This window comes from Equus przewalskii, chromosome 16 (assembly GCF_037783145.1).
Source record: "Equus przewalskii isolate Varuska chromosome 16, EquPr2, whole genome shotgun sequence".
NCBI classification, from domain to species: Eukaryota; Metazoa; Chordata; class Mammalia; order Perissodactyla; family Equidae; genus Equus; species Equus przewalskii.
Window position 1 is genome coordinate 68,232,014 of NC_091846.1, and position 26,279 is coordinate 68,258,292.

The 26,279-nt window shown below is 39.9% G+C and overlaps 1 protein-coding gene across 30 annotated transcripts in view; it reads right to left on the reverse strand.

Annotated features, from left to right (window-relative positions):
* Window positions 1–26,279, reverse strand: part of DOCK9 (dedicator of cytokinesis 9) — a 269,565-nt gene that overhangs the window by 194,775 nt on the left and 48,511 nt on the right. For 24 of the 30 annotated variants that reach the window (XM_070579151.1, XM_070579146.1, XM_070579138.1 and 21 more), the window contains exon 1: window positions 13,340–13,945. The exons of the other annotated variants lie outside the window; for them this stretch is intronic. In XM_070579151.1, the coding sequence (XP_070435252.1) occupies window positions 13,340–13,501 (162 nt within the window). In that variant the 5' untranslated portion in view covers window positions 13,502–13,945. Of the gene's footprint in view, window positions 1–13,339; window positions 13,946–26,279 lie in introns of those variants that run through there. 30 annotated transcript variants of the gene reach the window in all.

Sequence of the window (26,279 nt, forward strand, 5' to 3'; positions counted from 1 at the left end):
ACCCAAATATAACCTTGTCCTTCACGGTGTCAATAATCTCCCTGTGAAGAAAGGTTTTCAGCCAGAGTTATCAAAGACACAGACTAAGCAATGATTCTATGGTTCTCTTCTCCACTCCCATTTTACTGCTAGAGAATTCATTTTGTAAGGATTATTGGGATAATTATCTAAATGTGCTGCCTTACATATGCTGGCTATTATGAAACCACTTTTCATCTCTATTAGGAAAACACATAAATTTGATTTAAAAGGTTTTATTCTAAGTAAGAGGCTTTAGGTAAAATAGCTCCCCAAAACTCTTAACGGGAAAAGCTGGAAGTGCTACAGTTCAATGTGTACAGGGCTACCAATTCCTACTGATAATCTAAATAGAATATATTTTCATATTGTTATCCTCTTTGGGTTATGGGTAGTGATAACAGACCAAATCCCTCATCCCAAGCCAGCCTTTTGTGGCTTTTTCTTTCAGTTTCTCTTGTGTGTTAGGAAGACAGTGAAAGCAGGGTACCTTCTCAGAGGAAAGTCAGAAGGCACAGCATGGGCCTTCCTAGACATCATATTAAGGTAACCCTTGGATTAACTTTGGCTCTAACAGCTCTAAACAAGATGATGACCAGCCTATGGCTCAGAGAGAAGAAACTAGGGGCTTTCTGTCATCAAGGAAGACACCACAGAGGACATGAAAGAGATCAGGGAGCCGCAGACATCTTCCATAAAGCAGGAGTAGGTTTACCAGAAGTCAATGAAGCTTAAGCTTCAGGATCCACCTTTGCAGGAATCCCTCCCGAGGTCCTGTACCTAACTTGTAAATTTGTAATTTTCTATTAGTTTTCTTCAAGAGGAACTCCTATTTGTAAAAGCTTCAGGACCCTACAAAAGCTGGATCTGTCCCTGACCTGAAGCTTCCTTGGGCATTGTAACTTAGCAAGACCAAAGTGAACTCATGATCTCTCCTCCTTCCTCAGCTCTCACATGAGCTACACTTAAACCTTCCCCTCTCCTTCTGTGCCTGCTTTTGATTAATGGCATCACCACCTCCCAAGTCAGAAGACTAGGAGTTGTTATTCCCTGCTCCCTCATCCAGTTCCAGTGTGCAAAACTTGAGTAAATTCTAGCTCTATAAAAAATCCCTCCAGTCTGACCCTTTCCCTCCATCTGCTCAATGAGAGGGTTTGTTTAAGGTTTCAGAGATTTTGCCCCTGGTCCCCCTGCCAACAGTCTCTTCCTTTCTGATTCTGACCCCACTCTGACATGAGAAGAATGGTCTAAAACACCCCACAGTGGCCCCATCGGATTCCAGGCTGGAATCCAGGTTGTTCTGCACAACTTGGCCAACTCGTTGCACACCCAGCTCTGAACCTCTCACCCCTCCTTGCACACTCTGAACACACTATTCCCTTTGGCTCCGTGTCCTCCACAACCACTACACCCTAAGCCCTTAAGGGTTTTGTTTATCCTTCAAAACGCAACTCAAATGCCACCTTCTCTTCAATCCTTCCCCATGGCCCATGGTCAGCTGGTTCACACAACCCTTTGATCTTGTGGAATTCAGCAATTTATTATACTAATATTAACTTTTGTCTCCCAGGCTAGACCAAGCCCCCTGTTCATCTTTGTCTCATCTTTTTCTACTCTGCCCCAGCTGTGCTGTTCATTCATTTTCTGAGTACTTTTCCAGCCCCATACTGACTTCATCTCGATACTTTGTTTGCTATACTGAAAGGCAGGACTCTGCAGTACGGCTAAGAGCACAACACTCTGGACTAAAGCACTGGTCTGAATATCGGCTCTGCTACTCACTACCTATGTGACTATACAATATTTACCTTTCTCTTTGTTCCTCAGTTTGCCCATCTATAAAATAAAGGAACTAGAGTATCTACCTCACCGGCTGGTCATTAAGGACTAAATGAGTAAATAGACATAAAGAGCTTAGAACAGTGCATGGTAACTAGTGAGCACTGAATAAACGCCAGCTTTTTCAATGGAGGAGGGGGAAGGGAAATGGAAGAAGAGGAAGATGGATTCATTCAACCATCAATTATTCGCCCACTCCACTATATAAGCCCCTTCTAAAGGGCAGAGGGAATACTTACCTTGAAAGTCTGTTGTGTCAAGAAGGATACTGTGCACATATTTTGTTAAATGTTTCTCTGAATAATAAAAATGACAGTGTTGGTGCACTAGAGGTAAGAGGCTTAAACCAACAAACACATTGAGGCACAGTTCTTCAAGCTCTGGGTATTTAGGTGGCTATAATCCTGTTTCCAAACCCAAAATAGGCTATCCTCCAACCTCCCTGACCTCTCAACTCCAGGGAGCTTTTCCAACCCCTTTTCCTATGCCCTTCCCAGCGCCCTTGGCTCTTTGTACTCTGAGCACTCTCACCAGGAGACCTCATCCACTCCCATGCCTTCCTTAGCATGATGGGATCCACAACTCTATCTATAGCCTCAGGAGTCACAGCTCACTGATTTACAGATGTCTCTATTTTGATGTGCCTAACCTCAAACTCAGGATGTCCCAAACTGAAATCCTCCTCTCCATCCCAACTCCCCCAGACTCATTCCTTCAAAATTCTTCCCTACCTCCACAGATGGCACCCTGGAGATGCCCAAGGCAGACATTTGAACTCTCTTGACTCCTTCCTCTCTCATTTAAGTATCTCTTAGATCCAGATGCTTCTCTCCATCTCCACTACCATCTACCTTAATCAGGCCACCATTGTCTGTCACCCTGCAGCAAGGACCTCCTCACTAGTGTTCTTGTCTTCAGACTCCTCTTTCTCCAATCCGTCATCCACTCTACAGTCTGAAAGATCTTTCTAAAACATCAGTCTGACCATGTCTTTCCTTGTTTAAAACCTTTAGTAAATGGCTCCCCTCCAATACTGGAATAAAGTTCCAAAAGACCCACCGTGATCTAGTCCTGACTTACCTCTATAGCCTTACTGATCACCACTGTACCCCTTCCACTATCCTCCAGCCCAATAAGCCCCCTCCAGCCTTGTGGAATTCCTAGCAGCTCCAAGGACCTCTCAGCTTTCCCTCCCTGGGACTTGGCTCCCTTTGCAGAAATGTCCCTCTCCTATCCCTTCACCTAAATTCTTTTCCTCCTTTAAGACTCAAGTTAGACATCACCTCCTCTGGGAGTCTTCCTTGACTCTGTCCCAAAGGTGAGCTAGGAGTCCCTCACAGGTTTTCTTACGGTAGTTGTGCCTACCCCCATCACAGCCTGTATCCCACTTAGGTGCTCTCTGGGCTCTCTGAGAGCACAGACTGTGGCTTATTCAGCATTGTAATAGCAGGCATCCAAAGGATATTGGGTATGACATAATAAGAAATATATATTTGGTCTCTGCCCTGGTTCCTGGCACAACTTCTAAAACTCTTAGAATTCCTTGAGTGACAGGGTGAGATGAACGTGTTTTGTTTACATAATAAGCCCTTTTCAACCATATCTGAGTTTATGCTAATGAAGTTACTCTTGATTAGCGGATGGGGGTTGGTTGCCAGGGGAATCAATCCTGTGATTAGAGGGTTGGATCTTTCAGCTCTGCTCCTTGACCTCCAGGGAGGGGAGAGTGGCTGGAGATTGAACTCAACAACCAATGGCCAATGATCATGCCTACATAATGGAACTTCCATAAAAACCCTAAACGAAGGAGTTCAGAGAGCTTTCAGGTTAGTGAACACAAACAGGTGCTGGGAGGGTGGTATGCCTGGAGAGAGCAGGGCAGCTCTGTACTCCTATCCGATACCTTGCCCTATGCCCCGTCCTGTGCCTCTCCTCCAATTGGCTGTTCTTGAATTGTAGCCTTTATAACAATACAGTAATAGTAAGTAAAGCATCTTCCTGAGTTCTATGAGCTGTTCTAGCAAATTATCAAACCCAAGGAGGGAGACGTGGGAACCCCTGATTTTCAGAAGCACAGGTGAAACCTGGGACTTGCGATTGGCATCTCTAAGAAGGGGAAGTCTTGTGGGACTGAGCCCTTAACCTGTGGGGTCTGCTCTAACTCTGGGTAGTTAGTGTCCAAGCCATTTAATGTGAGAGAAAAAACCCACACATTTGGTATCAGAAGTGCTGTGAGTGGAGGAAACAGTTTTTCTAGTAGACGGGAACAAATAAAGAAAAAGTTTCAGAGTTCTCTTCTGATCGCTCTTCAACAATAAAGAAAGCATGTAGAAATAAGGGTAACTTGTAAGACTGATTCTTTGATGATGTTGTTACCTATTTCATAAGAATAGAAAACATGCAGAAAATAGCAAACACGCGGAAGGGTAAAACTATTTAACATACAGGACTGCCACCAAACCCACATCTTAGAACTCTAATAATCACAGAGACCCTGAAGAGAAAATCCATCAGTTGGCCACTAGTTCCAAGTCCCTCTGCTTAGGTTCACCAGTCGCATCTACTTCAGTTTTCTAGGATGTGGGTTTTTCCTTGGCAGGGAAACAAATGTTTATTGAAATGTATCCTAGGATAAAGCCTTGGATTGTTCATTGAGAAAAGTAAAGTAGCCCTTTATTCAATATTCCAATACTGACGTGACAACAAAAAACACACACACATATACACAAATACACAATCACACATACATTCACACACAGATATACACATACCCAAACCTTTACACACACATAAAATGTAGGTAAAGAGGAAAATTAAATATCTTTAGAATTCATATACCATATAAAAGAAAAACTAGAATTTACTGTCCATCTATTAAGATACAGATGTATTTCCTGCAGACATGAACACACTTGGTCTGTAAACTCTAATAGTACCTTTGCTTATAATTTTGCTGGAACTCCTTTTGTTAGCAAAGACCGGATATACAAAAAATGTAGATGGAAATCAAGGCTACTGGAGGATGCAGCTGCCACACTGGAATTTTTCTTTCATCAAAATGCACCAGAAAGTGCTTATAAAGACAAGCCTGATCTACTTTATGAACAGCCTATTTCACAAGGAAACAAATTTACAAATATACTTAACTCCACACTCAAACTTAACCCTTAGCCCCTGAATCTTTACCAATAGATGCTTTATAAGACTACTTAATTCAGCAGCTTATACAGTATAGCCTGTTTATTCTATCTTAAAAATGTAGAATTTATGTTTTTTCTCTCCAAATTTCTTGTTTCCATTTTTACTAAATTGCAATTGAACTGATAGCTAGACAAGAACTTTGCTTCTATAATAGACATAGAGTAGTACCAAAACAAAGCCTGATATATAAAAGAACATAAAACATAATGAAGGCAGGATCACAAATTAATGAGTAAGGAATGGATTATTCAACAAACAGGATTGGGAAAAATGAGTGCTGCGGGTAAAGAAGGAATCAAGTTAGGGTCTCAACTAAACCATATATCCAAATAAATTCTACATTGACTAAAGCAGGGGTTGGCAAACTTTATGTAAAGGACCAGTTAATAAATATTCTCAGCCAGCTAGTAAATACTATAGTCTCTATCGCAACTATTACTCACCTCTTCCACTATGAAAGGAGTCGTAGATGACATGTAAACAAGTAAGTGTGGCTATGTGCCAATAAAACTTTACTTATAAAAACAGGAGGCTAGCGGGCCCCTTGGACAAAAGATCAAAATAGTAAATAAATAAATAAGCAAGCAAACAAATAAATTCCAAAAGAAAATACTGGTGAATATCTGATCTGAGATAGGCAAGAATTTCTAAGCATAAAAGTAATGGAATAAATCACAGAGGAAAAGATGATTATGCTTATCACGTACATTTAATACAAAGGATGTAAACAAAATTAAAGGCAAATGACAAAATGGAGAAATATTTGGAATGAATATGATAAAGGGTTTGGAGTTAGAAAGTTATATCTTTTTGTCTCTCAAATTGGCACAAATGATGCTGGCAATCTTCATATGTAAAACAAGACTAATATTCACTGGTGCTAGGAATGCAACTGGGATCAATCATCAACCAATAAAACAATATGCCTTAAAAGACCTTTAAAAAATTCATTCCTGCCTTAACAAGTTCACGTTTATGAATCTAGCCTATGAAAATAATTATAGATCCATAGGAGGACTTTGGGGTAAAGACGTCCTCTATAGGGGCTGACCCCGTGGCCGAGTGATTAAGTTCGTGCGCTCTGCTTCGGTGGCCCAGGATTTCACTGGTTCAGATCCTGGGTGCGGACATGGCACTGCTCATCAGTCCATGCTGAGGCGGCGTCCCACATAGCACAACCAGAGACACTCACAACTAGAATATACAACTATGTACTGGGGGGCTTTGGGGAGAAGAAAAAAAAACGATGTCCTCTATAATCTCAATTTATAACAACCAACCTGTTGCCTAACAACAGAGAAGCATTTAAATAAGTAAAAGTACATACATTACAAAGGAATACTATGCACACATTAAATCATGTTTTAGCAGAACATTATAGGCATAAGAAAATAAGTTAAAAAGGCATCAGGAATTACTTATGTAATATTATACCATTTTTTATATTTGAATAAGCAGAGAAAACTATTAGAAATTATACACTACATGTTAGGCAGCAATTATTTTGGGGCTGTGAGATTATGGCTGATTTTTGTTTTCTTCTTCATTCTTCTCTGCAGTCTCTAAATTTTCTATAATAATTATGTATACTAAATATGAAAGATAATAAACACTACTTTTAAAAAGCAAAAGTCATTGCTTCTCACTAAATCTGTGGGAGAAAACAAATCAATTACTGTGAATATCTGAAGAGTAAGACTTAAGCAAAGCAGTAACAGCTTTACTCAGCTGTTTCTACTCAGTATTTCTGCTGCTCTTTCCTCTTTAATATCTTTGAAATAGCTAGACCAACTCTCAGAGGGCGAAGACCTCTCAGAACAAACACATTCCAGCCCCCACAATGGAACATTTCAGAATTCTCCTGGGATATTTATGAATGCTAGTGGTCACGCTTCCAGGAGTTGAGGCAAAATCAGTGTTAATTTGTTACATGGCTAAGCATACAGCAATCTAAGTTGATGTTATTCTGTTCAGTTGATAACTCTATCAACAGCTTAACAAAGAGCAAAAATGAAGGCAAACTGCTTGAAATCACAAGGAGAGAGAATTTTTGTCTTTAATTTTTAAAAATCTCAAACTAATCTTTCTAGAGAGCAATCTGGTTATATCAAAATACTTTAAAAAGCAACTATACTTTGACCCAGCTATTCCAGGTCTAGGAAACTGTGCTAAGAAAATGATTTGACAAGTGTTTGAAGTACACATGCAGAGATGTTCATCACAGCATTTCTAATTGCAAAAAAAAAATGGAATAGTGGGTATAGGTGAAATAAAATCTCACATTCTGCAATGTGAATGTTTGTGTCCCCTCAAAATTCACATGCTGAAACTTAATTTCCCGTGTGATGGTATTTGGAGATGAGGCCTTTGGGAGGTGCTTAGGCCATGAGAGTGGAGCTCTCATAAAGGTGGTCAGTACTCTTACAAAAGAGACCCCACAGAGAACCTCAACCCCTCCTCCATGCGAGATTACAATGAGAAGATAGCTGATCAGGAACCAGGAAGTGGGCCCTCACCAGACACCAAATCTGCAGATGCCTTGATCTGGGACTTCCCAGCCTCCAGAACTGTAAGAAGTAAATGTTTGTTGATTATAAGGCACTGAGTCTATGGTATTTTGTTATAGCAGCCCAAAATGAACTAAGACACATCCATACAACGAAATGACGCCATTAAGAATGAGCCATAAATGTATACTTATTGATGTGGAAAGATACTTGTGACATAGTGTAGAGTCTATTAAAGCAAGTTTAAAAACTATATAACAAAATAACATGCTTATTACACTTGTGTATTAGTCAGCTTGGGCTGCCATGACAAATTACCATAGACTGGGCGGCTTAGACAACAGAAATTTTTCTCACAGTTTCGGAGGCTGAACCCCAAGGTTAGGGTGCCAGCATGGTTGGTTTCTGTGAGGCTCCTCATGCTGGCTTGCACACAGCTAACTTCTTGCTCTGTCCTTCCACGGCAGAGAGAGAAAGAGATCTTTCTCACTCTTCTTATAAGGCCACAGTCCTATCAGATTTATGCCCCCCTTATGACCTCATTTAACTTAATTACTTCCTAAAGACCCTATCTCCAGCTGCAGTCACACTGCAGGTTGAGGTTCAACATATGAATGGGGGGGAAGGGGCACAATTTAGTACACATCAACTCATTATATACTTTTTATGAACAATGCTATACAGGAATGAGATTCTAGGAGGTTTAGCCTCAAAATGTCTAAATTGGTGGTTACCTCTGTGTAGCAAACATAGCATGCTTAGTTTCTACAATAAGTGTTTATTACCTGTTTATAATTTAATAAAATTAATAAGATGGTAAGTTTTAATAAAGCTTTGGGGAAAGGTGCAGTACTCTTTTGTGCTAGCTACACTCACGCAAAATAACATCAATAGAGTAGTGCAATCTCAAGACGCAGGAAGTGGATCTAAGAATCAGAGCAGAATGTTCCTTGAAGACATCAGCCCAATTTACTGCCTGTGATCAAAATAGGCAACAAAACTCACAGGGCATCATTAGGAAGGATATTAGAAATAAAATGGAGGGGCTGGCCCAGTGGCATAGCGGTTAAGTTTACACGTTCCACTTCAGCAGCCCAGGATGTGCCAGTTCAGATCCTGGGTGTAGACCAACACACCGCTTGTCAAGCCATGCTGTGGTAGGTGTCCCACATATAAAGTAGAGGAAGATAGGTATGGATGTTAGCTCAGGGCCAGTCTTCCTCAGCAAAAAAAAAAAAAAAGAGGAGGATTGGTGGCAGATGTTAGCTCAGAGCTAACCTTCCTAAAAAAAAAAAAGAAAGAAAGAAAATGGAAAACACAGCCTACCCAAAGCCATGATGGGACCTAGAACCAAAGGAGTGTTCCAGAAGGCAGCCAAGCAGGTTGCTACTTTCTCACACCTCAAGATAGTTATAACAGTGCAAGAAAAAGTTATGAGAGAACACCTAAAATAATCAAGATCTAGCCTTCATTTTCCCACTGCCTCAAGCTGACACGTATTATACTATTTTTCACTTATCACTTGTCATTGATCATACCACTTATCTCCCCTTCCCTCCCATCCCACCCATTCCCACCTCCAAAAAGACACACAGACAGACACAAGCAGGACTGCAGACCCTTATGAGCCAGAGGTCATATTGCCTTCAAGTCTGTTCTCTTTACACAGTGCACTTGATAAATCAAAGGATTTTCATAGCCAATGGGTTCTTTAAATGGGGAAGGACCATTTAGCCTGGGGAGTCTGACAAATTTCTATACAGTAATAAAGGCTGAGAACATGTTGAAGCTGCGTAGCAAAACTTATAATAGGAGAACGATGAAAAACCTCAAAGCTTTAAGGCAGTAAGAAAAAAAGGATTAAATATTAATTTACAATGGGTAAAATTATCACTGTATTATCCCAACATGACACAAAAGAAACTGAAGACAAGAAAGTCTATTTTCTCTCCGTGTGACTTCCAGCAGGTTACCTTCATTATTGCTCTCTATGAAGCTGGTGACAGGGTCCTAGCCGCTGTCGAGGTTATAACTGAGCAACCTCGTCCACTTCAGTTATAATCAGCAAAAAGCGAGCATAGTACAAAATAATCCCACAGCTCCTCAATTCTTCCATAGACACATTAAGAGAGTGGAATATTCTATTACTAGCTATGAGTAAACAGGTCAAGTCCTAGTCAATAACATTGGGCGTATCACAAACCTTCAAAGACAGGGAAAAAATGGGATTTATCAGCATTTTGTCTCAGCTCAAGCTGCCCCTCCTCGTGGAAGGTCCCCAGGCTGGGTTGTGGTTCATGCCCTCTGACAGTGCCCTGTGCGTTCTATGTGTCAGCCTTCCCCCCTTGGGGACGTGAGCTTCCTCATCACTGCTGTAAGCCCAGCACCCAGCACAAAGAAGCACTCAGAATGAGCTGAACCAATACATTCAATTAATCAGAAAAAGGAGACTTTAGGAAAAATCTATACTCAAGAATAAAATCTATCCCAACTTGGTTTGCTCAAATCTAACTGTGGTACTCTCCAAATTCAGTCAGTCCACAATCGCCAGATAAGCCCATTTCCCAGTGTAATACTCACCATGGGATTGACTCATGCCACTCAGGTATGAAAGGAACCTTCCTGTACAAGATCACACAGCTGCAGCCTTACAAAGCTAAAGTCTGCACTCAAGACATCTGATTTTCACGTCAGAGCCAAACTTAATGATGGTAAAAAGGCTTTTTCTTCACTACATAGTTCTCCATTAGTTTATTAGCTTATTAATTTATACTCTACCTTGTTCCAAAAGGATTTCAAGTGATTTACATAAACACATAGAAAATTAGATTCGAAAGTATTTTAATAAGCAGATAAGAAAAAGCAGACTGTGATAAAATAGTAACACAGGAAAATAAGAAGCAAAGTCAAGGGCAACACAAAAAAATTCATTTTGAAAAAGCCTATATACCTATTGGAATTGAGTTGCATGTTTGGAACTAAGCTTTCCTTTAACAGTCAACTGAAGAGGTGGCTGAGGTCAGTCACATGAATCATAACGTATATAAAATAAAAATAAAGTAGTTCATCAGGAAAATCACAACCATTCAGAGTATGAAGAGAAAAAATGTATTCCACAGCTCCTCATAAAGGGAACACTAAAACATAGAAATAACTATAATAATAGCTAACAATTAGCACTAACTTAAGTGTTATGGAGGTGACCCAAGGGAGCGTCAACAGGCAGGGCTCCCTTAAGAAAGGATTTGGCTGGTTCAAACCAAAGAGTGAAATGATCTCCAAATGCCTGTCCCATGGAACAGGTCTCAACAGGGCTAGTCTGGATAACATCCAAATATAGTACCATCAATTGTCACTCACGACCACAGCAAACCCATGGAACATTCTGCCTTGGACTACATAACCTCTTGGTGTAGCTCCAGAACAAAAGGGTTGTAATATAACTCTACAGAGCTGAAAGGTCAACACGCTAGGGGAGATTATTAAAGATGAGCCAGTTATTGTTTAGGGGAAACTACAAAAAATTTTGAAAAAAGACTTTGCTTTTAGAATAAGTGATTATAACCCCTCTTCTCAACAGCTTCTCCAAGTTCAAGTTCAGGACCATAAAGCCATTTCACCAGAATTTACTCATTAACTGAGCACTTACTACAAATCAGGTATTGTTCGAGCTTTTGGACAGAGCAGTGAATAAAAGAGACAAAAATCCCTGCCATCATAAATCTTATTCTCGTTGTAAGTACTATAAGTAATACTTATGACTAATTACTGTTACTATACTTATGCTATTATTCTGACTAACAGTACGTCAGGTGAAGATAAATATTATGAAGAAACTATGGCAGGGAATCAGAGAAGGGTGTGCTGGAAGATTGCACTCGTGGTCTTAGAAGCCTCACCGAGAAGGGGAAATCTGAGTAAAGCCCTGCAGGAGGCAGGAATGAACCAGGTAAACACCTAGGTAGAGATTTCCAGGAGGAGAGAAGAGTAAGGCAGCCTGAGAGGCTCGAGGGAAAGGAGGGATGAGGAAAGAGTGAGAAGTAAACAGGAGTGGGGAGGAGGAAGTAGCAAGCAGTGGGCCTGCTGGGGATAGACCTGGAGGCCACTGTAAGGATTTTGGATTTAACTAAGCAGAGAAGTGACGGTCTGACTTTCCTTTGCAAAGGATCACTGCTGCGTGGAGAAGAGGACCTAGGGTCAAGGACAGAAGCAGGAAGACCAGTTCAGAGTGAGAGGGTACATCTTTCCACCCGCTGCACGTCAGCCACATGCAAGCACAGTCATGTCATCTTTCTCAGTCTGCTAGAGCGGGCAAGGGCGGTGTACAGAGAACATCTGACCCAATGCACAGGAGCAGTGTTTCAAAATCCAGAGTGCAGACAGAGGCCCTGGCAGACTATTATTCCCTCCTGCAATAAAATAAAAAGAAAAACAAGCAGAGTCTCTCAAAGGTGGGGTAACCAAAGACAGGTCAGCGTAGCCTGAGGGGGCAGAAGCTTGTAGCCTTGGAGAGGCATTGCCATTACTGGCCAGGTAGTCCTAGGGCTGTCAGGGTTATGGATTACACTAATGGGACAGATGCTGTAATGAGCTAGTCCTTATAATCTCTGATACCAGTTATTCTCAAAAGTCTATTCCAAAAGACATTAGAGTTTAAAATATTTAATAGTTAATACAGCACCACTTAAATTCCATACCCACACACAGCACTGCCTTCCAAAATGCATCTGATGCTCAAATGATGCTCTCCTTTCTTCCTCTCAAGGATCTGAGAGCTAATGTCACATAAGCCCCTCCACAAAAGGCATTCTCTCTTGGGGCTCCTGCAAGACTGGGGCAACCTGATCTGATCCCAGGGTGCATATGGCACACCAGCATTCCCTCTGGGTCTCAGATGGCAGCCTAACGCTACCATCCCAGAAAGGGTTTCAGGGCTTCCACACACCTCGTCCTCACCATACTGACTGGCTGCTGGCCAGACTCACACACAGAAACTCACGTAAGTATTATTCTCACTCATTTTGACAAAAACTGTGATAAGAACAGAAGGGAAAATGGCAGGGCATCCCGTGGGAGGAGAGGACCAATATGCGGCTTTTTCATGAGCCTGGTATTTGTGAGCAGGCCATGGAGAGGCACACCCATCTGTGACTTGACACCTCCTCGTGCATTGTGAAGGGAGGAAAGAACACAGAAGTGTCATGTCAAACTAAGCTTCCTTTTCTCAAGAGCCTTCACCCAAAAACATTATAGTTGGATTTGAAATAATAAAACTATAAATATTTCTCATACCCATTACAGTTTTCTTTCTTGCTCCCTTTAAATCCCCTGAATCAAAAAGGACTGACCACAAGCCATTAGTAAGAAAAATCAAACCAAGTAAAAGACTAGGATGTAAAAGGACGGGATAATTGACTATCACTGGTAGGGGATTCACTATCTAATACCGTAAATACACACTTTGCCAAGTATTATTTCTAGGACTAGACCAAGAACATGCAAGCTCATAAAGCTAACTTAGAAAACCATTCAGCAATCAAATATCTTACTCCAGCTTCTCTTTCTGTATGTATTCAGCTTTGATTAATACACGGCATTCTCATACATATAAACAGGCACCTTGTAATTTAAACTTAAGGCCCCTAATTACTCATTTATACACACAGACTACACATATATAAGCATACTGAAGTCAATATATTTGCTTTTCAAGTAAAGACTAGTTTATTCTAATACCATCAAACTACTTGTTAATTAAGCAAGGTAGCATTTACCAGACAGGAGGCGATCAATAGTTCTGAATCTTCTTTTGTCCAATTGTATGCTGTATATTCAAGGGCATTATTCTCTCCTTGCTGTTTGCACATATAAGCACAGTTTCTTTCAAAAACAGTGCGGATGCCTTTAAACAGAATCACACTAGTAGTGCAACCCATCCCCAAGGTGTGGATGTTCAGATTTCTAGCAATCTCTACTCCATTGCCACATCATCTTCCTTGGCTCTTCAGAGCAGGCTCCCACTGTACCATCTTCATGACAGGCAGTTGCCGGCACCGGAACAGAAGGGAAGCTCCAAGCTGTCGTACTAGAATCCGCTCCTGCCCAACAGTCTGACAAAAAAATCCAGGCTCCAAGTGTAAAACAGGAGGGGTGGTGCAAAAAGAAGATGACACACCTCAGATGCACCAAAACCTTCGAAGTATCATTTTTCCAGGAGATTGCTTCATTGTTAATACCAAAGAACAAATAAGCAGAGGATTTACATGCGGTTACTGAAAAACTGCCGGCTCCTGTGATTTGCTTGGGATTGTTCTGAATCCCAGAACCTGCCCAAAATGAAAAAGACAGTGCCAGACAGCCACCCTGCTGCAGATGCTGCTGGAAGGCACAAAGAATGTTCATCTGCTGCAAAAATCATTCTCCCAGAATGCTTAGCCTAGCATCTATATTAGCAAACATCTCTTTCCTTGACCTAAATATGCTGTTTGTTTAATCCTGCATCAGCGAGGAACAGAGAAGCAAAAGAAAAAAAAGTCCAAAAACGAGAGAAATCACTAAGATGACTGCTGCTATGGAAACATGTGTAAGCCACTTCAAACAACCTTTTGCATGTGTGGGTAACAGCTTGCTGACAGCAAACCACAAGGGAACACAAAATTGCTGTGTCAATCTTGACTTCTGCCCACTTTCACTCTTTGCTAGAGAGAAGGTTAGCAAGTTTTCACTGCTTAACAGGATTCTCCCATCTATGGTACCCAAAGATGCAAATGAGAACATGGATAAAGGGTTACCTGTCAGGCTGAACACATAGCTTCTGAAGCAGCACTCCAGTATGAAATGCTAAATACACAATGAAGTCCCACAGTCAATATGGTTATTATTTTTGGTGCATTAGTAATCCAGATCCTTCCATTGCAAACCGAACTGAGTGAACACTATACTACCTTATGTGTATCTTTGGGGATTGCTAATAGAGAAGCTTGTCCTTGATATAATACTAAGTTGACTCTAGCCATTCTCCTTCTAAAAAATGTCAGAAGACCATAATGAACACACAGGGAAACACCTCCGACCCACAACAGGCATCTAGAAGAAGGTGACTGCTCTTTTATGATCTGTACTGATATTATTCTTTATTTCACAAGGCAGCAGATGGTTTTCATTTTCTATCTATAGTTTTCAAAGTTTGAGTGAATTAGAAAGATTGAGCAACTGCAGGTTGGTAACAGAAAGCTGTGTAATGTTAAAAAAGCAGATCTTTAGAGAACACCACACAGTCACATAATCCCCAAATTTCTGTTTTCTATTGCCAGTTTGCCTATTATGCCCATAGATAAGCAAAAATCTAGGCTTTGTCTATCTCCTGGATTTTTATGCAAAAATCTAATAGTCACAGAAGATCAAAGGAGTAGAGACACTGGCCACATGAAAAAACAGAATAATTATATGTGGTCTAGAGTGTTCTGAATCAGAATGGTAATTGTGTTAAAATAGAGCTATAGTGTGCAAGATTACACCCAAATCCTGACATGGGAAGACCTAAGTCTTCATGTGACATCAAAATGCCGGCAGATTAATAACATAGAAACTCATCTACACAGAAACTGAATACTGGAGACTATGAAACACTTATACACATAGGTTAAATTGTCTGTTTTGAGAATTCAGAAAATTCACCAATTAACCTAACTTCTGTACTGCAAGGGAAACAATTTAAAAAGTAATAGTTCATTGAATATAAATAAAGATAGTACCTAGAAATTTAAACAATTTATTATTATTACCTATTTTAGACATCTTGTGCAGAAGCCAAGGAATATTATTTGAGATATGAAAGATTATGTTTGAACTTTACAAAGGATTATAAATGATAACCAAGCAAATTTGAAGTTGCTGGTATATTCTATTTGATTTACCTTAAAAACTCTAAGTTAATATTTAAAACAATGGGAGAGAATAGAACAATTTCCTAACAATCATTCAGAGGAAAAATGTTTTCTAGAGATGCACTAATAAGCATTGAAGCAACTGTATGAATTTTAAATATTAATCATTTTCCAACCAACAAAATTAGTGGCCAAGAAAAACAACAAAAAATATTTAGAGCAAAGGATTCAACAAGTCCAAAAAATGAGTATCGTGCTAATAGAAGCTTTTGTTTCACTGACTTTTTTGTGCATTAGAATGATCTTGGGTTAGTCTAAAGTAATAATTAGCTTGAATTTCATCAGAGGACATGAATAGATGGATGGTATCTATTAGCAATCAGTTCAGCCACCTACAGAGTACATATTTCAAATTGGAGATCCCATTAACTCTCACATCTTTAAATGTCACCTCTAATTTATGCAACGCCCAAGACTGGATGTCCATGCTTGACTCCCTTTTGAGGTCCAGGCCCATGTCTTCCTCTCCTGCTAATAATGATACCTGACTCTCCCATCACTGCCTCACCCTTGGATGATCCAAATCAATCATCTTTTTTCCCCCCCAATCATCTTTTAATGTGACAAAGTAGCATGGTATATCCACAGAATGGAGTTATTATTCAGCCGTAAAAAGGAATGAAGTACCAATACATGCCACAATCCATACTGAACCTGAAAAACATCACGCTGAGTAAAAGAAGCCAGTCACAAAAAAAACTCACATTATATACTCTTATTTAAATGAAATGTCCACAACAGGCAAATCCACAGAGATAGAAAGTAGATTAGCAGTTACCAGGGGCTACAGGGAAGATGGGGTGTGTGTAGGGGGGACTGCTAATGGGTAATGAAATTCCTTTTAGGAGTAATGAAAATGTTCAGAAATTAGGCAGTGTTTCTAACATAATACACTATCTATACACAATACATAGTCTGTAAATATAGCAAAAACCACTGGTGGATTGAATACTTAAAAAATGTGAATTTTATGGTACATGAATGTAATAGAGTCTGACTCCACTTTTGATGTTTTAGTGCTGACAGTTTTTAAGTCTCACTCCTATTTCTACCCCTCTGCCTTACAGCTGGGCAAGATGAAAGGAAGTTCCAGGTGCCTCCCTCCTTTGGTGCCAGTGGGAAATTCAAACCAGTCGCAAGAACCCTCACCCCAGTGCCACCCCCTAACCACTATAAAAATCCCAAGCCAGTCTCTTTTCCCTGCTTTTTCAAGCCATTTTAGAACCTCCTTGGGACCTGCCCTGCTCTCCCAGAGGGCTTCATTAAGTGAGCAATAAACTGTTCACACCCTTTGGGTGTGTGGGTGTGTATGTGCTGTCATTAGTCTCAACATTCAAAGCAAGTTTTGGGTGGGGGTCCATCCTGTTTCTGCAGAATGGCCCCAACAGTGAGTTATACCTCAATAAAGCTGTTATTAAAAATGGGAGAGGGGAAGAGGAGAACATCCACTCTGCTCACCCCATAAGGCTGGCAAATTCAAATAAGACAACAGGAGAGAACTCAACCAAGAAATTGCTAAAAAAACATGTTAAGTAGCTACTGTTTTATACTTCAGAAAGGATTCACTGCATTACTCAAAACAGCCACCTTGCTTAATGAACTTAAGAACTTTTGAATGTTGCTTTGGCCCCCTTCTCAGGAATACACTAACCATGTAACATGAGGTGGCTGGGGCTGCCCCCAAGGTGTGCATTCGAGAGCTGGGAAAGGGGTTCCTCGCTGAACAAACCTTAGAAAGAGTGGTGGGCCTGGAGGACAGCAGTACACACAGGAGTTTTAGACCCTTGAGAGAGCACCAGTCTGCACTAATTCTGTCTGTACCGCTGTGGTGAAACAAATTAATTTTGCTAAAAATGTATCTCTAAAGTCATGCTCACATAAAATATTGGAGTCAGGTCTGCTGCTAACAATGGTATTTAATCATTCTCAAAAGTAGAGAACACCAAGTTACACAGGTGTCTCCATGTTGGTGCTAGAATATCAGGAAGGCAACCAGTCCCTGTGGGGTGCTCTGAACACCTGGCACACTCAGCAAGAGACAAGTAAATGGAGTGGAAGCAACCAACTGGGCTCCCCAGAACTGAGGGTGGTCATCTTCCAGAGATGACCAGAGTCTCTCAAAATAGAGGAGACAAAAAGTGGAAATAACCCATATGTCCTTCAACTGAAGAATGGATAAACAAAATGTCTACACGATGGAATATTATTCAACCATAAAAAAGGAATGATACATGCTACATCATAGATGAACCTTGAAAATATTATGCTTAGTGAAAGAAGCCAGTCACATAGGACCACATATTGTATGATGTTGTTGATATAAAATGTCCAGAATAAGCAAATATATAGAGATATACAGTGAATTAGTGGTTGCCTAGAGCTATGGGGCTGGGTAGGGTAAAATTGGGCAGCGACAGCTAAGGGGTACAAGGTTTCTTTTGGAGATAAAACCGTTCTAGAATTAATTATATGATGGTTGTACAATTGTGAATATACTGAAAACCACTAGATTGCACACTTTAAATGGGTGAATTGTATAGTATGTGAATCGCATCTTCATAAAGCTGTTTTTAAAAAAACAAATAGGACATATCAGGGTACACCTATAAAAAGCTGAGTTTCTGTTGAAGGCACTCTATCCTCAACATAGTTATCTCCCCAAAACATATCACTACCTCCAACACAGTGAATTCCCAAAAGTGCTCCTGGCACTTTATACGTGAAAGAGAGTACAGAAGAGAATGGTAAGATGATTTCTTCAACAAGGGCCAGTTAAAGCTATTCTGCTTTAAATTTACAGAGCACTTAATGGAAACCTTTCGTCTGGTCAATAACTTTGGCTCATTCATTTTGTTAGGCAAGGTCTGCGCCTGAGGGCCAAGCCATCTATCTCAATTCATACAAAGAAATTTATTCTGCAGATAGTTTCCCACAAAATTTTCATCTCTGCTTTAACCACAAGGCTCTCAAGATCCAAGAAAAAAAATACCATTTGGAGAAAAAGTCAGAGGAGGGATAGAAAGAGATTATTAACAGGGGATCTGAAATTTTACTCAAATCACAAAACTGGCTCTTTAGGTCATTCTAGTCACCCGGACAATGCAGGAGATTTAAATTTTAAACGTAAATTTTAATGTAAAATTTAAAGAAAACAGCATATAAATAGTGCTGGGCACATCTTTTGCAGAGTATGTTACAGGAGCATGATTCCTGCTACATGCCATACGCTGAGCACATGATTCAGTCACATGGTCTCATTTAATCCTCTGAACAACTCTAAAAGTTAAGTCTTACAGGTGATCTCACTCATGATTTCCATCTTTTGATCTTGTTACAAGTAAAGGATTTCCACAGAAACCCATCCTCTGCATAGGACCACTGAAGGATTGCAATCAACGCTGACATCAGGGGAGGGAGACTGATAAATCACAGGGAGGTTGGAGATAAGTAACCCACAAGTTCAAATGTCTCCTTAGACGAGTAGGCTTTCAAAGAACTGTCACTATGAATTATACTAAAGAATGAATTTTAAATCATGATACAGTAAATGTGTATAAGACTATTCCCCAAAAAATGTACCCTTACAACATATTTTATAGTATAAAACATTTTATATTTTATTATAATTATATATTTATATTATATATTATATATTTAACTATATTATAAAACATATTGTATACTATAAAATATGTTGTATACTATAAAATATAGTATAAAAATTATCCTATAATTTTCTATTCCAGGTTCTCTAGTCTATTCTAGTTCATTGGAAGGGAGAAAAGAAAGGAAGGAAGGGAAGAAGGGAGAGAGGACATTGGTCACAGTCCACTACAGTGTTTTCAGGACCACTATGGCTCCTGGCCTGCAGTGTGAAAAACACCACACATACCAGTTCTTAAGCAGTATCCCTCAGTACTTGCAATTCACCAGTCTCACGATATATCCCATTATCTACCGAGCAGCTGGCCCAATAGAAGAATGGAATGGCCTACTGAAGACAACAGTTGTAAACAATAGTCTGAAAGGATGGCGTTCCATCTCTCACAGTGCAGGATATGCTTTGAATCAGCTCTCTGCCCCAGTGGGAAGACACTCACCTAGGAATCAAGGGATAGAATAGGAGCGGCCACTCTCACTATTACCCTAACAACACACTCCATCCCTGCTGGTATGAAGGTCCTGGTTTTAAAGGGAAGGGAGACAACAATTGTACTCTCTATTAAAATAAATTAAAATGGGAGGCTCTCCATTAAAGAGAAACAATTGTACAATGATTCGGAAGGTGAGACTGCCACCTGGCCATTGGGGGCTCCTCAAAACACTGAACCAAGGGCAAATGAGGAGGATATTCCACTAGCAGGGGTAAGAGGAAAACGGGTTGCTACCTCCCAAAGGGTCAGAAAGGACTATGGCTGGAAGCCAGGATTAATTCTTCGGAGCATCTCTTAGTGCTTCTATCTCCAACAGTAAACGGTCACGGAAAACCACAGCAATCCAAAGAAAGGCCAATCCACTGAGAATTCAGACTTTCAGGTGAAGAACTGTAATCAGCTGAGGTCCTGGCTAGGGGCAAAGGAAATATGGAATAATAGGAGAATAAAGATATAATTATCAACTACTGCCAAATGGCCAGCTAGAGAAATGAGCACTGCGGGAGCTATGCATACTTCCTTCCTGCTTGGGGGAGGGGGTACCAATTTCTTCTCTTCTCCCCCTTTCTCTTGTATTATTTTATACAAGTCTTGTTGAAACTTAACTTTACAATTTAGACTTTGGGTAACACATATTTACGTGGGACTGCCCCTTAAGGATTTAACAAAGGATTTTTAATTAACAAAACCCAGAATAATGTGACTCTCTGAGATGGATACAATAACTAATGAGACTTTGTGACTCTTTGTTTTTAGAAGCCAGTGAGAACATCTTCATTTGTGTGAAGGATATCTACATCCTGTTAGGCTGAAACAGAGTCATTTTTGTAGTATGGAAGTTCAAATATGTATAGAAGGCTGGGTCTGCATGCTGAGTAGTCAAAGGGTAGCCTGTGCTACCCTTTGTTATGAAGCTATTATCTCCCAGCTCCAACCCCACCCTTCCATACTCAGCTCTGGGATGCTAGGGCTGGCTCTCTGAAAACCCCTTTCACCCGTAGGTTCCCTGTTAGGCTTACCACCAGGGGGCACTAGAGAGAGACTGCAAGCTGGGGCAGGAGAAGCTTGCTCCCTGGTGCCTACTTCCTGCTGGCTTTGGTTCTTCATGTCACCCAGCTAAACTTCCTCCCTCTGGCAGCAGCAGTTCTTTCCAGTGCAGCAGCTGAATCAGGTTTGCCATTTTTCCAGCACTTAGAGAACCATCCTCATGCCCTCCCTCTCAAGAACACCATCACCAGCCACCAGGCACCCACTCCTCAGGAGATTCTGGGCCCCTCCTCTTAGCTTCTAAGATTTAATAACACAGGCTCATCCCTCAGTCTCCCGGGCCCCAAGGCTGGTGGCTGCTTCCCGAAGTCACTACCTCTCTCTCTCTTACTACCTACAATAGTGTTCTCCTTCACCTTTTCAGTTCCTAATTGTTATACCTAACAACAGTTCTTTATATATAATTCTCTCTGTTAAAATAACTGGCATGATTTCTATTTCCTGGCTGGACTCTCTCTGTTATACTACACCAGGTACTAAGCAGTTTTAAAAGACTAAGATCACCAAAGAAGATATGAGAATGGCCAAGAAGCACAGAAAAAGATGCTCAACATCATTAGTCATTACAGAAACGCAAATTAAAACTACAATGACATCCCACTACGTATCTATTAGGATGACTAAAATTTATTTATTTATTTATTTATTTATTTGAGAAAGATTAGCCCTGAGCTAACATCCACTGCCAATCCTCCTCTTTTTGCTGAGGAAGATTTGGCCCTGAGCTAACATCTGTGCCCATCTTCCTCTAGTTTTTGTATGTGGGATGCCTCCACAGCATGGCTTAGTGAGCAGTATGCAGGTCCACGCCTAGAATCCAAGCCAGCAAACCCTGGGCCACCAAAGCAGAGTGTGCGAACTTAACTGCTGTGCCACTGGGCCAGCCCCAGGATGCCTAAAATTTAAAAAGACTGGCCATACTGAGTATTGCCAAGAATGTGGAGTAGGTGGAACCCTCATACATTGCAGGTAGGACCACTTTGGGGAACAGTTTAACAGTATCTAAAAACGTTAAATAAAGAGTTACCATATAACCTAGCAATTCCACCCAAGAAAAATGAAATACATGTCCACACAGGGACTTGTATACAAATGTTCATAGCAACATTAGTTATGACAGCCAAAAAGCAGAAACAACTCAAATGTCCATCAACTGGTGAATGGATAAACAAAACGTGTTTTATACAGATAACAGAGTGGAATAGTATTTAGCAATAAAAAGGAATGAAGTCCTGATACGTGCTAAAGCAGGGATGAACCTCAAAAATATTAAGCTATTGTACACCTAAAACATTAATGTTATATGTCAATTATATCTCACTTTTAAAAAAGATATTAAAAAATTAAGCTAAGTGAAAGGAGTCAGACACAAAGGCCACATACTGAATGATTTCATTTATATGAAATGTTCAGAAAAGGTAAATCTATAGAGACAAAAAGGAGATTAGTAGTTGCCTGGAGCTGAGAGTGACTGCAAATGGGCACAAGATTTCTTTTGCAAGTGACAGAAATGTTCTAAAATTAGATTATGGTGATGACTGCACAAATCTGGAAATTTACTAAAACTCATTGAATTGTACATTTAAAATTTAGAGTGTATTTTAGAGTATGTAAATTATACCTCAATGAAGCTATGAAACAAAAGTCTAGGAAAAATATCTGAAGAAAATCTAGTGTCATAGGGAAATGACATAAATCATGGTGAGAAACCACAATGTACTGGTAAGTAAAATGAAACATTTGTGTGTGGACAAATTTTTTTTTTTTGAATGCCTCTTAGCAGTGACAGTGACATTGCTAAGGAAGACAGAATGATGATGCCTCATTACAAAACAGCAAAGACTGACCATAGGCATCAAATACAACTAAATATATCACATACATCTCTGACATTGTGCTTGACCTTGAAAACAACTTAAACTTGAGTTCAGATAGCATTACAATGTAAAAGCAAGGGATCTCTAAAGATGGAGACACTCCCTCCACTAGACTATTCAGATAAGGTAAATTCTTTTTTTAAAATAAATGGCTCAGATTTTGAACTTATTTGTTGATGCCTACATCATGAAAAATGTCTGTGCTTCACTACAGAGAAAAGAACTATTCTTGAGCCCAAAGTTCAGTGCATTCATATTTTAAGAAGACTTTTCCCAAAAATTTCATGTAAAATATCTCAAAAAGGAATATATTGATAATATAGATTGTATAATAAATATCCTGTTTTTCATAATTAATGTTTTAAAAAGCAAGTATTTATTATTATAACTTTTTAAAAATAATCTTTGGGGGCTGGCCCAGTGGCGTAGTAGTTAAGTTCATGCACTATGCTTCAGCAGCCCGGAGTTCACAGGTTCAGATCCCAGGCACAGACCTACACACCACTCAACAAGCCATGCTGTGGAGGCATCCCACATAAAACAGAGGAAGACTAGCACAGATGTTAGCTCAGGGCCAATCTTCCTCACCAAAAAAAATAAATAAATAAATAATAATAATAATCTTTGGTGTTTTTATGGTATAAAATTATTTTCTAAATAGAATCCCATTTTGAAATATTGTACCTAAGAGAAATACAAGCTGAGTTTAACAGATATCTCTTCAAATGTTATCCAGGAATTAACTGGGCCGTGAGACATGGATCACCTGTATTACTCTCCCATTACAGATGACAAGACCAAGACTCAGAGAAGTAAACAAACTTGACCAAAGTCACACAGCTGGTATGTGGGATATGAACCAGTGCTCCCTGGCTCCTAAGTCCTTGCTCTTTCCAGCATGTCACAAGTCCCATTAACAATAACAATGATTATACAAGGAAGAATTAAAAATTATAAAGTATTTATACATTTAAGATTCTGAAGGAGAACATGAACTTCCAGTGCTTTATTTAGTTGTATTAGTTCCTTAAAAGAGATCTAGCCCCTTTTTGGGAAACCTAAGGCTAGGTCCTTTTCATGAACTGAAAGGGGAGGTACACATCCCAGAGCCAAAGAGCATCAAAGAAGATGCTCAGAAAGTGGCCAGATGTCATTTGTATTATCCTAGACGCCCCCCCAAAACTTTTAAAAGCACAAAGGTGATTGATGCATAGCCAATGTAAAGTCTCCATTTGAAGGGTCTGCTTCATGTTCCACTCAGAACATAAATTCCCACTTCCAACGAAAGGTGAAGAATTATTCCTACTGTTCCTCATGAGAACCACAAGGAATTCAAGGGCTCATGTCACAGTTACCTGCTTAGGACACTCCAACCACACCTCTGTTGAGAGGGAAAGATTAGAATCCTCCAATTTTCACAAATGAACAAACTCAAGGCCACTTCTGGGAAGACATGCTTCTTAATTTCATAATAACCAATAACTAGATTACACCTATTATGTGACCAAAGAAAATATCTTGATGATGCAGTATTTCCTGGGAAAAACTAAGGATGAATTTCCTTCTTTTAACCCATCAGAGGCACCAATGTAGGTCACTGGCTGGAGGTCACCAGAAGATCAAGCTACACCCTTACACTAAATGGCCTCAGTCCAAGAAAGTTTCTCAGTTTTTAGTTTTCACCCAATGGATAAGAAGATGGCCATATATATTTAATCTGTTATCTCAGTGCCAATGCAGATACAATGGAGATTACATACTATGTCAAAACTGATTCCAAAATCCATTCAAATATAAGAAACCCTGAAACTCCTTTATTTGGGAAAGAAAAGACTGGGGCCCAGATGCTTTTCATCAACCAAAAGGGGAAGTGCTATAAATTTATTAATTTATATGCTATAAATTAAAGTGGGCTTGGTGTTTTGTTGCTTTCCCATTGAGGATACCAAACCTGCATAATTTTAAAGAAATTCTGAAGAATCTGCTTCCAAATATCACAAACGTTTTTGTACTTGGCAACCAACAAGAATGTTAGCCTATGTGAAAGTCTTTATTCAGCAGATATCTAGTTAATCAAAAATTAACAGAAATTATCAATGGTGAAATTATACATTCCCATAAAAAGTTCAAAGCTGCCTAAAAATGAAAGTTTTAACTTTACTTCATTAAACATTAATAGTGGATTCCAGTAGTCTAAGATATCATTGGCTTTTAGGAACAAATGTGTCAACAACTGTGAAAGAATAGTTCCTTTCTATAAAAGCTGAAAATTTTACCCCATACGATGTTTTAATATATATGAGCACAGATAACAGATTTAAATATATATGGCCACTTTCCTATCCATCGGGTGAGATCTAACGACTGAGAAACGTTTTGATGATACTTTTTATTCTTAGAGATCATTTCATTCAGCCAGGCCCAGTAGTAGAAAAGGCAAAGAGAAATATTCCCTCTTGGTTCTAAAACAGAAAATCTGAATATAGAAGACAGATTGGATTACAAGATCTCTGCTGCTCTAGAAGGGACAACCAGATCAACACGTAAGAATTCTCTACTCATCAGTGTTGCCCTAAAATAGAAGAGGCTTTTAGGAGGAAATGAAACTCCTGGCCCCAGGGCGCGCTCACGCAGCAAGTGACGGAAGCACTGCAGTAGCAACTGAACTAAATGACATCAAAGGTCCCTTCAGGTCCTGCAATTTGATGGTTCTCCACTTTATAGGCATTGGCTGTGAGCGCAATTTCAGTCAGGCAAAATGGAAGCTAGTGTGTCTTTGGTCACACCGGTGACCTGAAGAGATGACACAAAAGGCCCAACATACTTAACATGAATAAGTTACATCTTATGTATCACCTGGTAGAGCAACATTACAAGTGAGAACACTGAGGCTCAAAGATGTTTAAAGATGACATGACCAAAAACAGAGGCTTCCAGATTAGAACTCTCTCTACTCTACCATGATGCTTCTCAGTCAGGCCCCCAAAGAACCTTACACACAGAAGTACTGAGTAAGTAAAAGAAAAGTTTATAGAGAAAAAAACCCTGCAAATCAAAATGCCTGGCCAAGTTCAGGGGGTCTGCAACATGGCTCCAATGTGAAGACCACATCTTTCCTTCCAACTTCTAATCACGAAATATATCCAAACCATGTGCTCCATCTAGTGGATTAATGGAAGATCCTCAGGATGAGGGAAACACACATTTTTAATACTGTTCAGTTCACACCCTGAAGCATTCGTTTGCTATCCCATGCCTCTACCCAAAATAGCAGCACTAAAAAAGAGATTATAAAGATTAACAAGCTTTCAGGAGTCAAGGACGAATTTATTCCAGCTGCTTGAAACTGTACTCCAAATTTCTTCCTCCCCTCTTTCCCAGTTTCCCCCAAAAGGAGTAAATAGTCAGTGGATGGGTCATCTCACAAGTAATCAAAGTAAAAGCTCTCAGGTGGCACACACCCAGCAGGTGTAACTCAGACCTGACTTAGAAGCTCACGGAGATTACTATCCTTCATCTTAAACCCAAGAGCAGACGCTCCTCTCAAAGACAAGAATAAGATGTGGTGGAAAAAACCCAGGCTCAAAAGTCAGCCAACATTCCGGGTCCTGGCAAGTTTCTGAATGTTGCAACCTTGAGTAAGTCATTTACCTTCTGCCTTAGTTACTCGTTTACAAAATATGGACAATG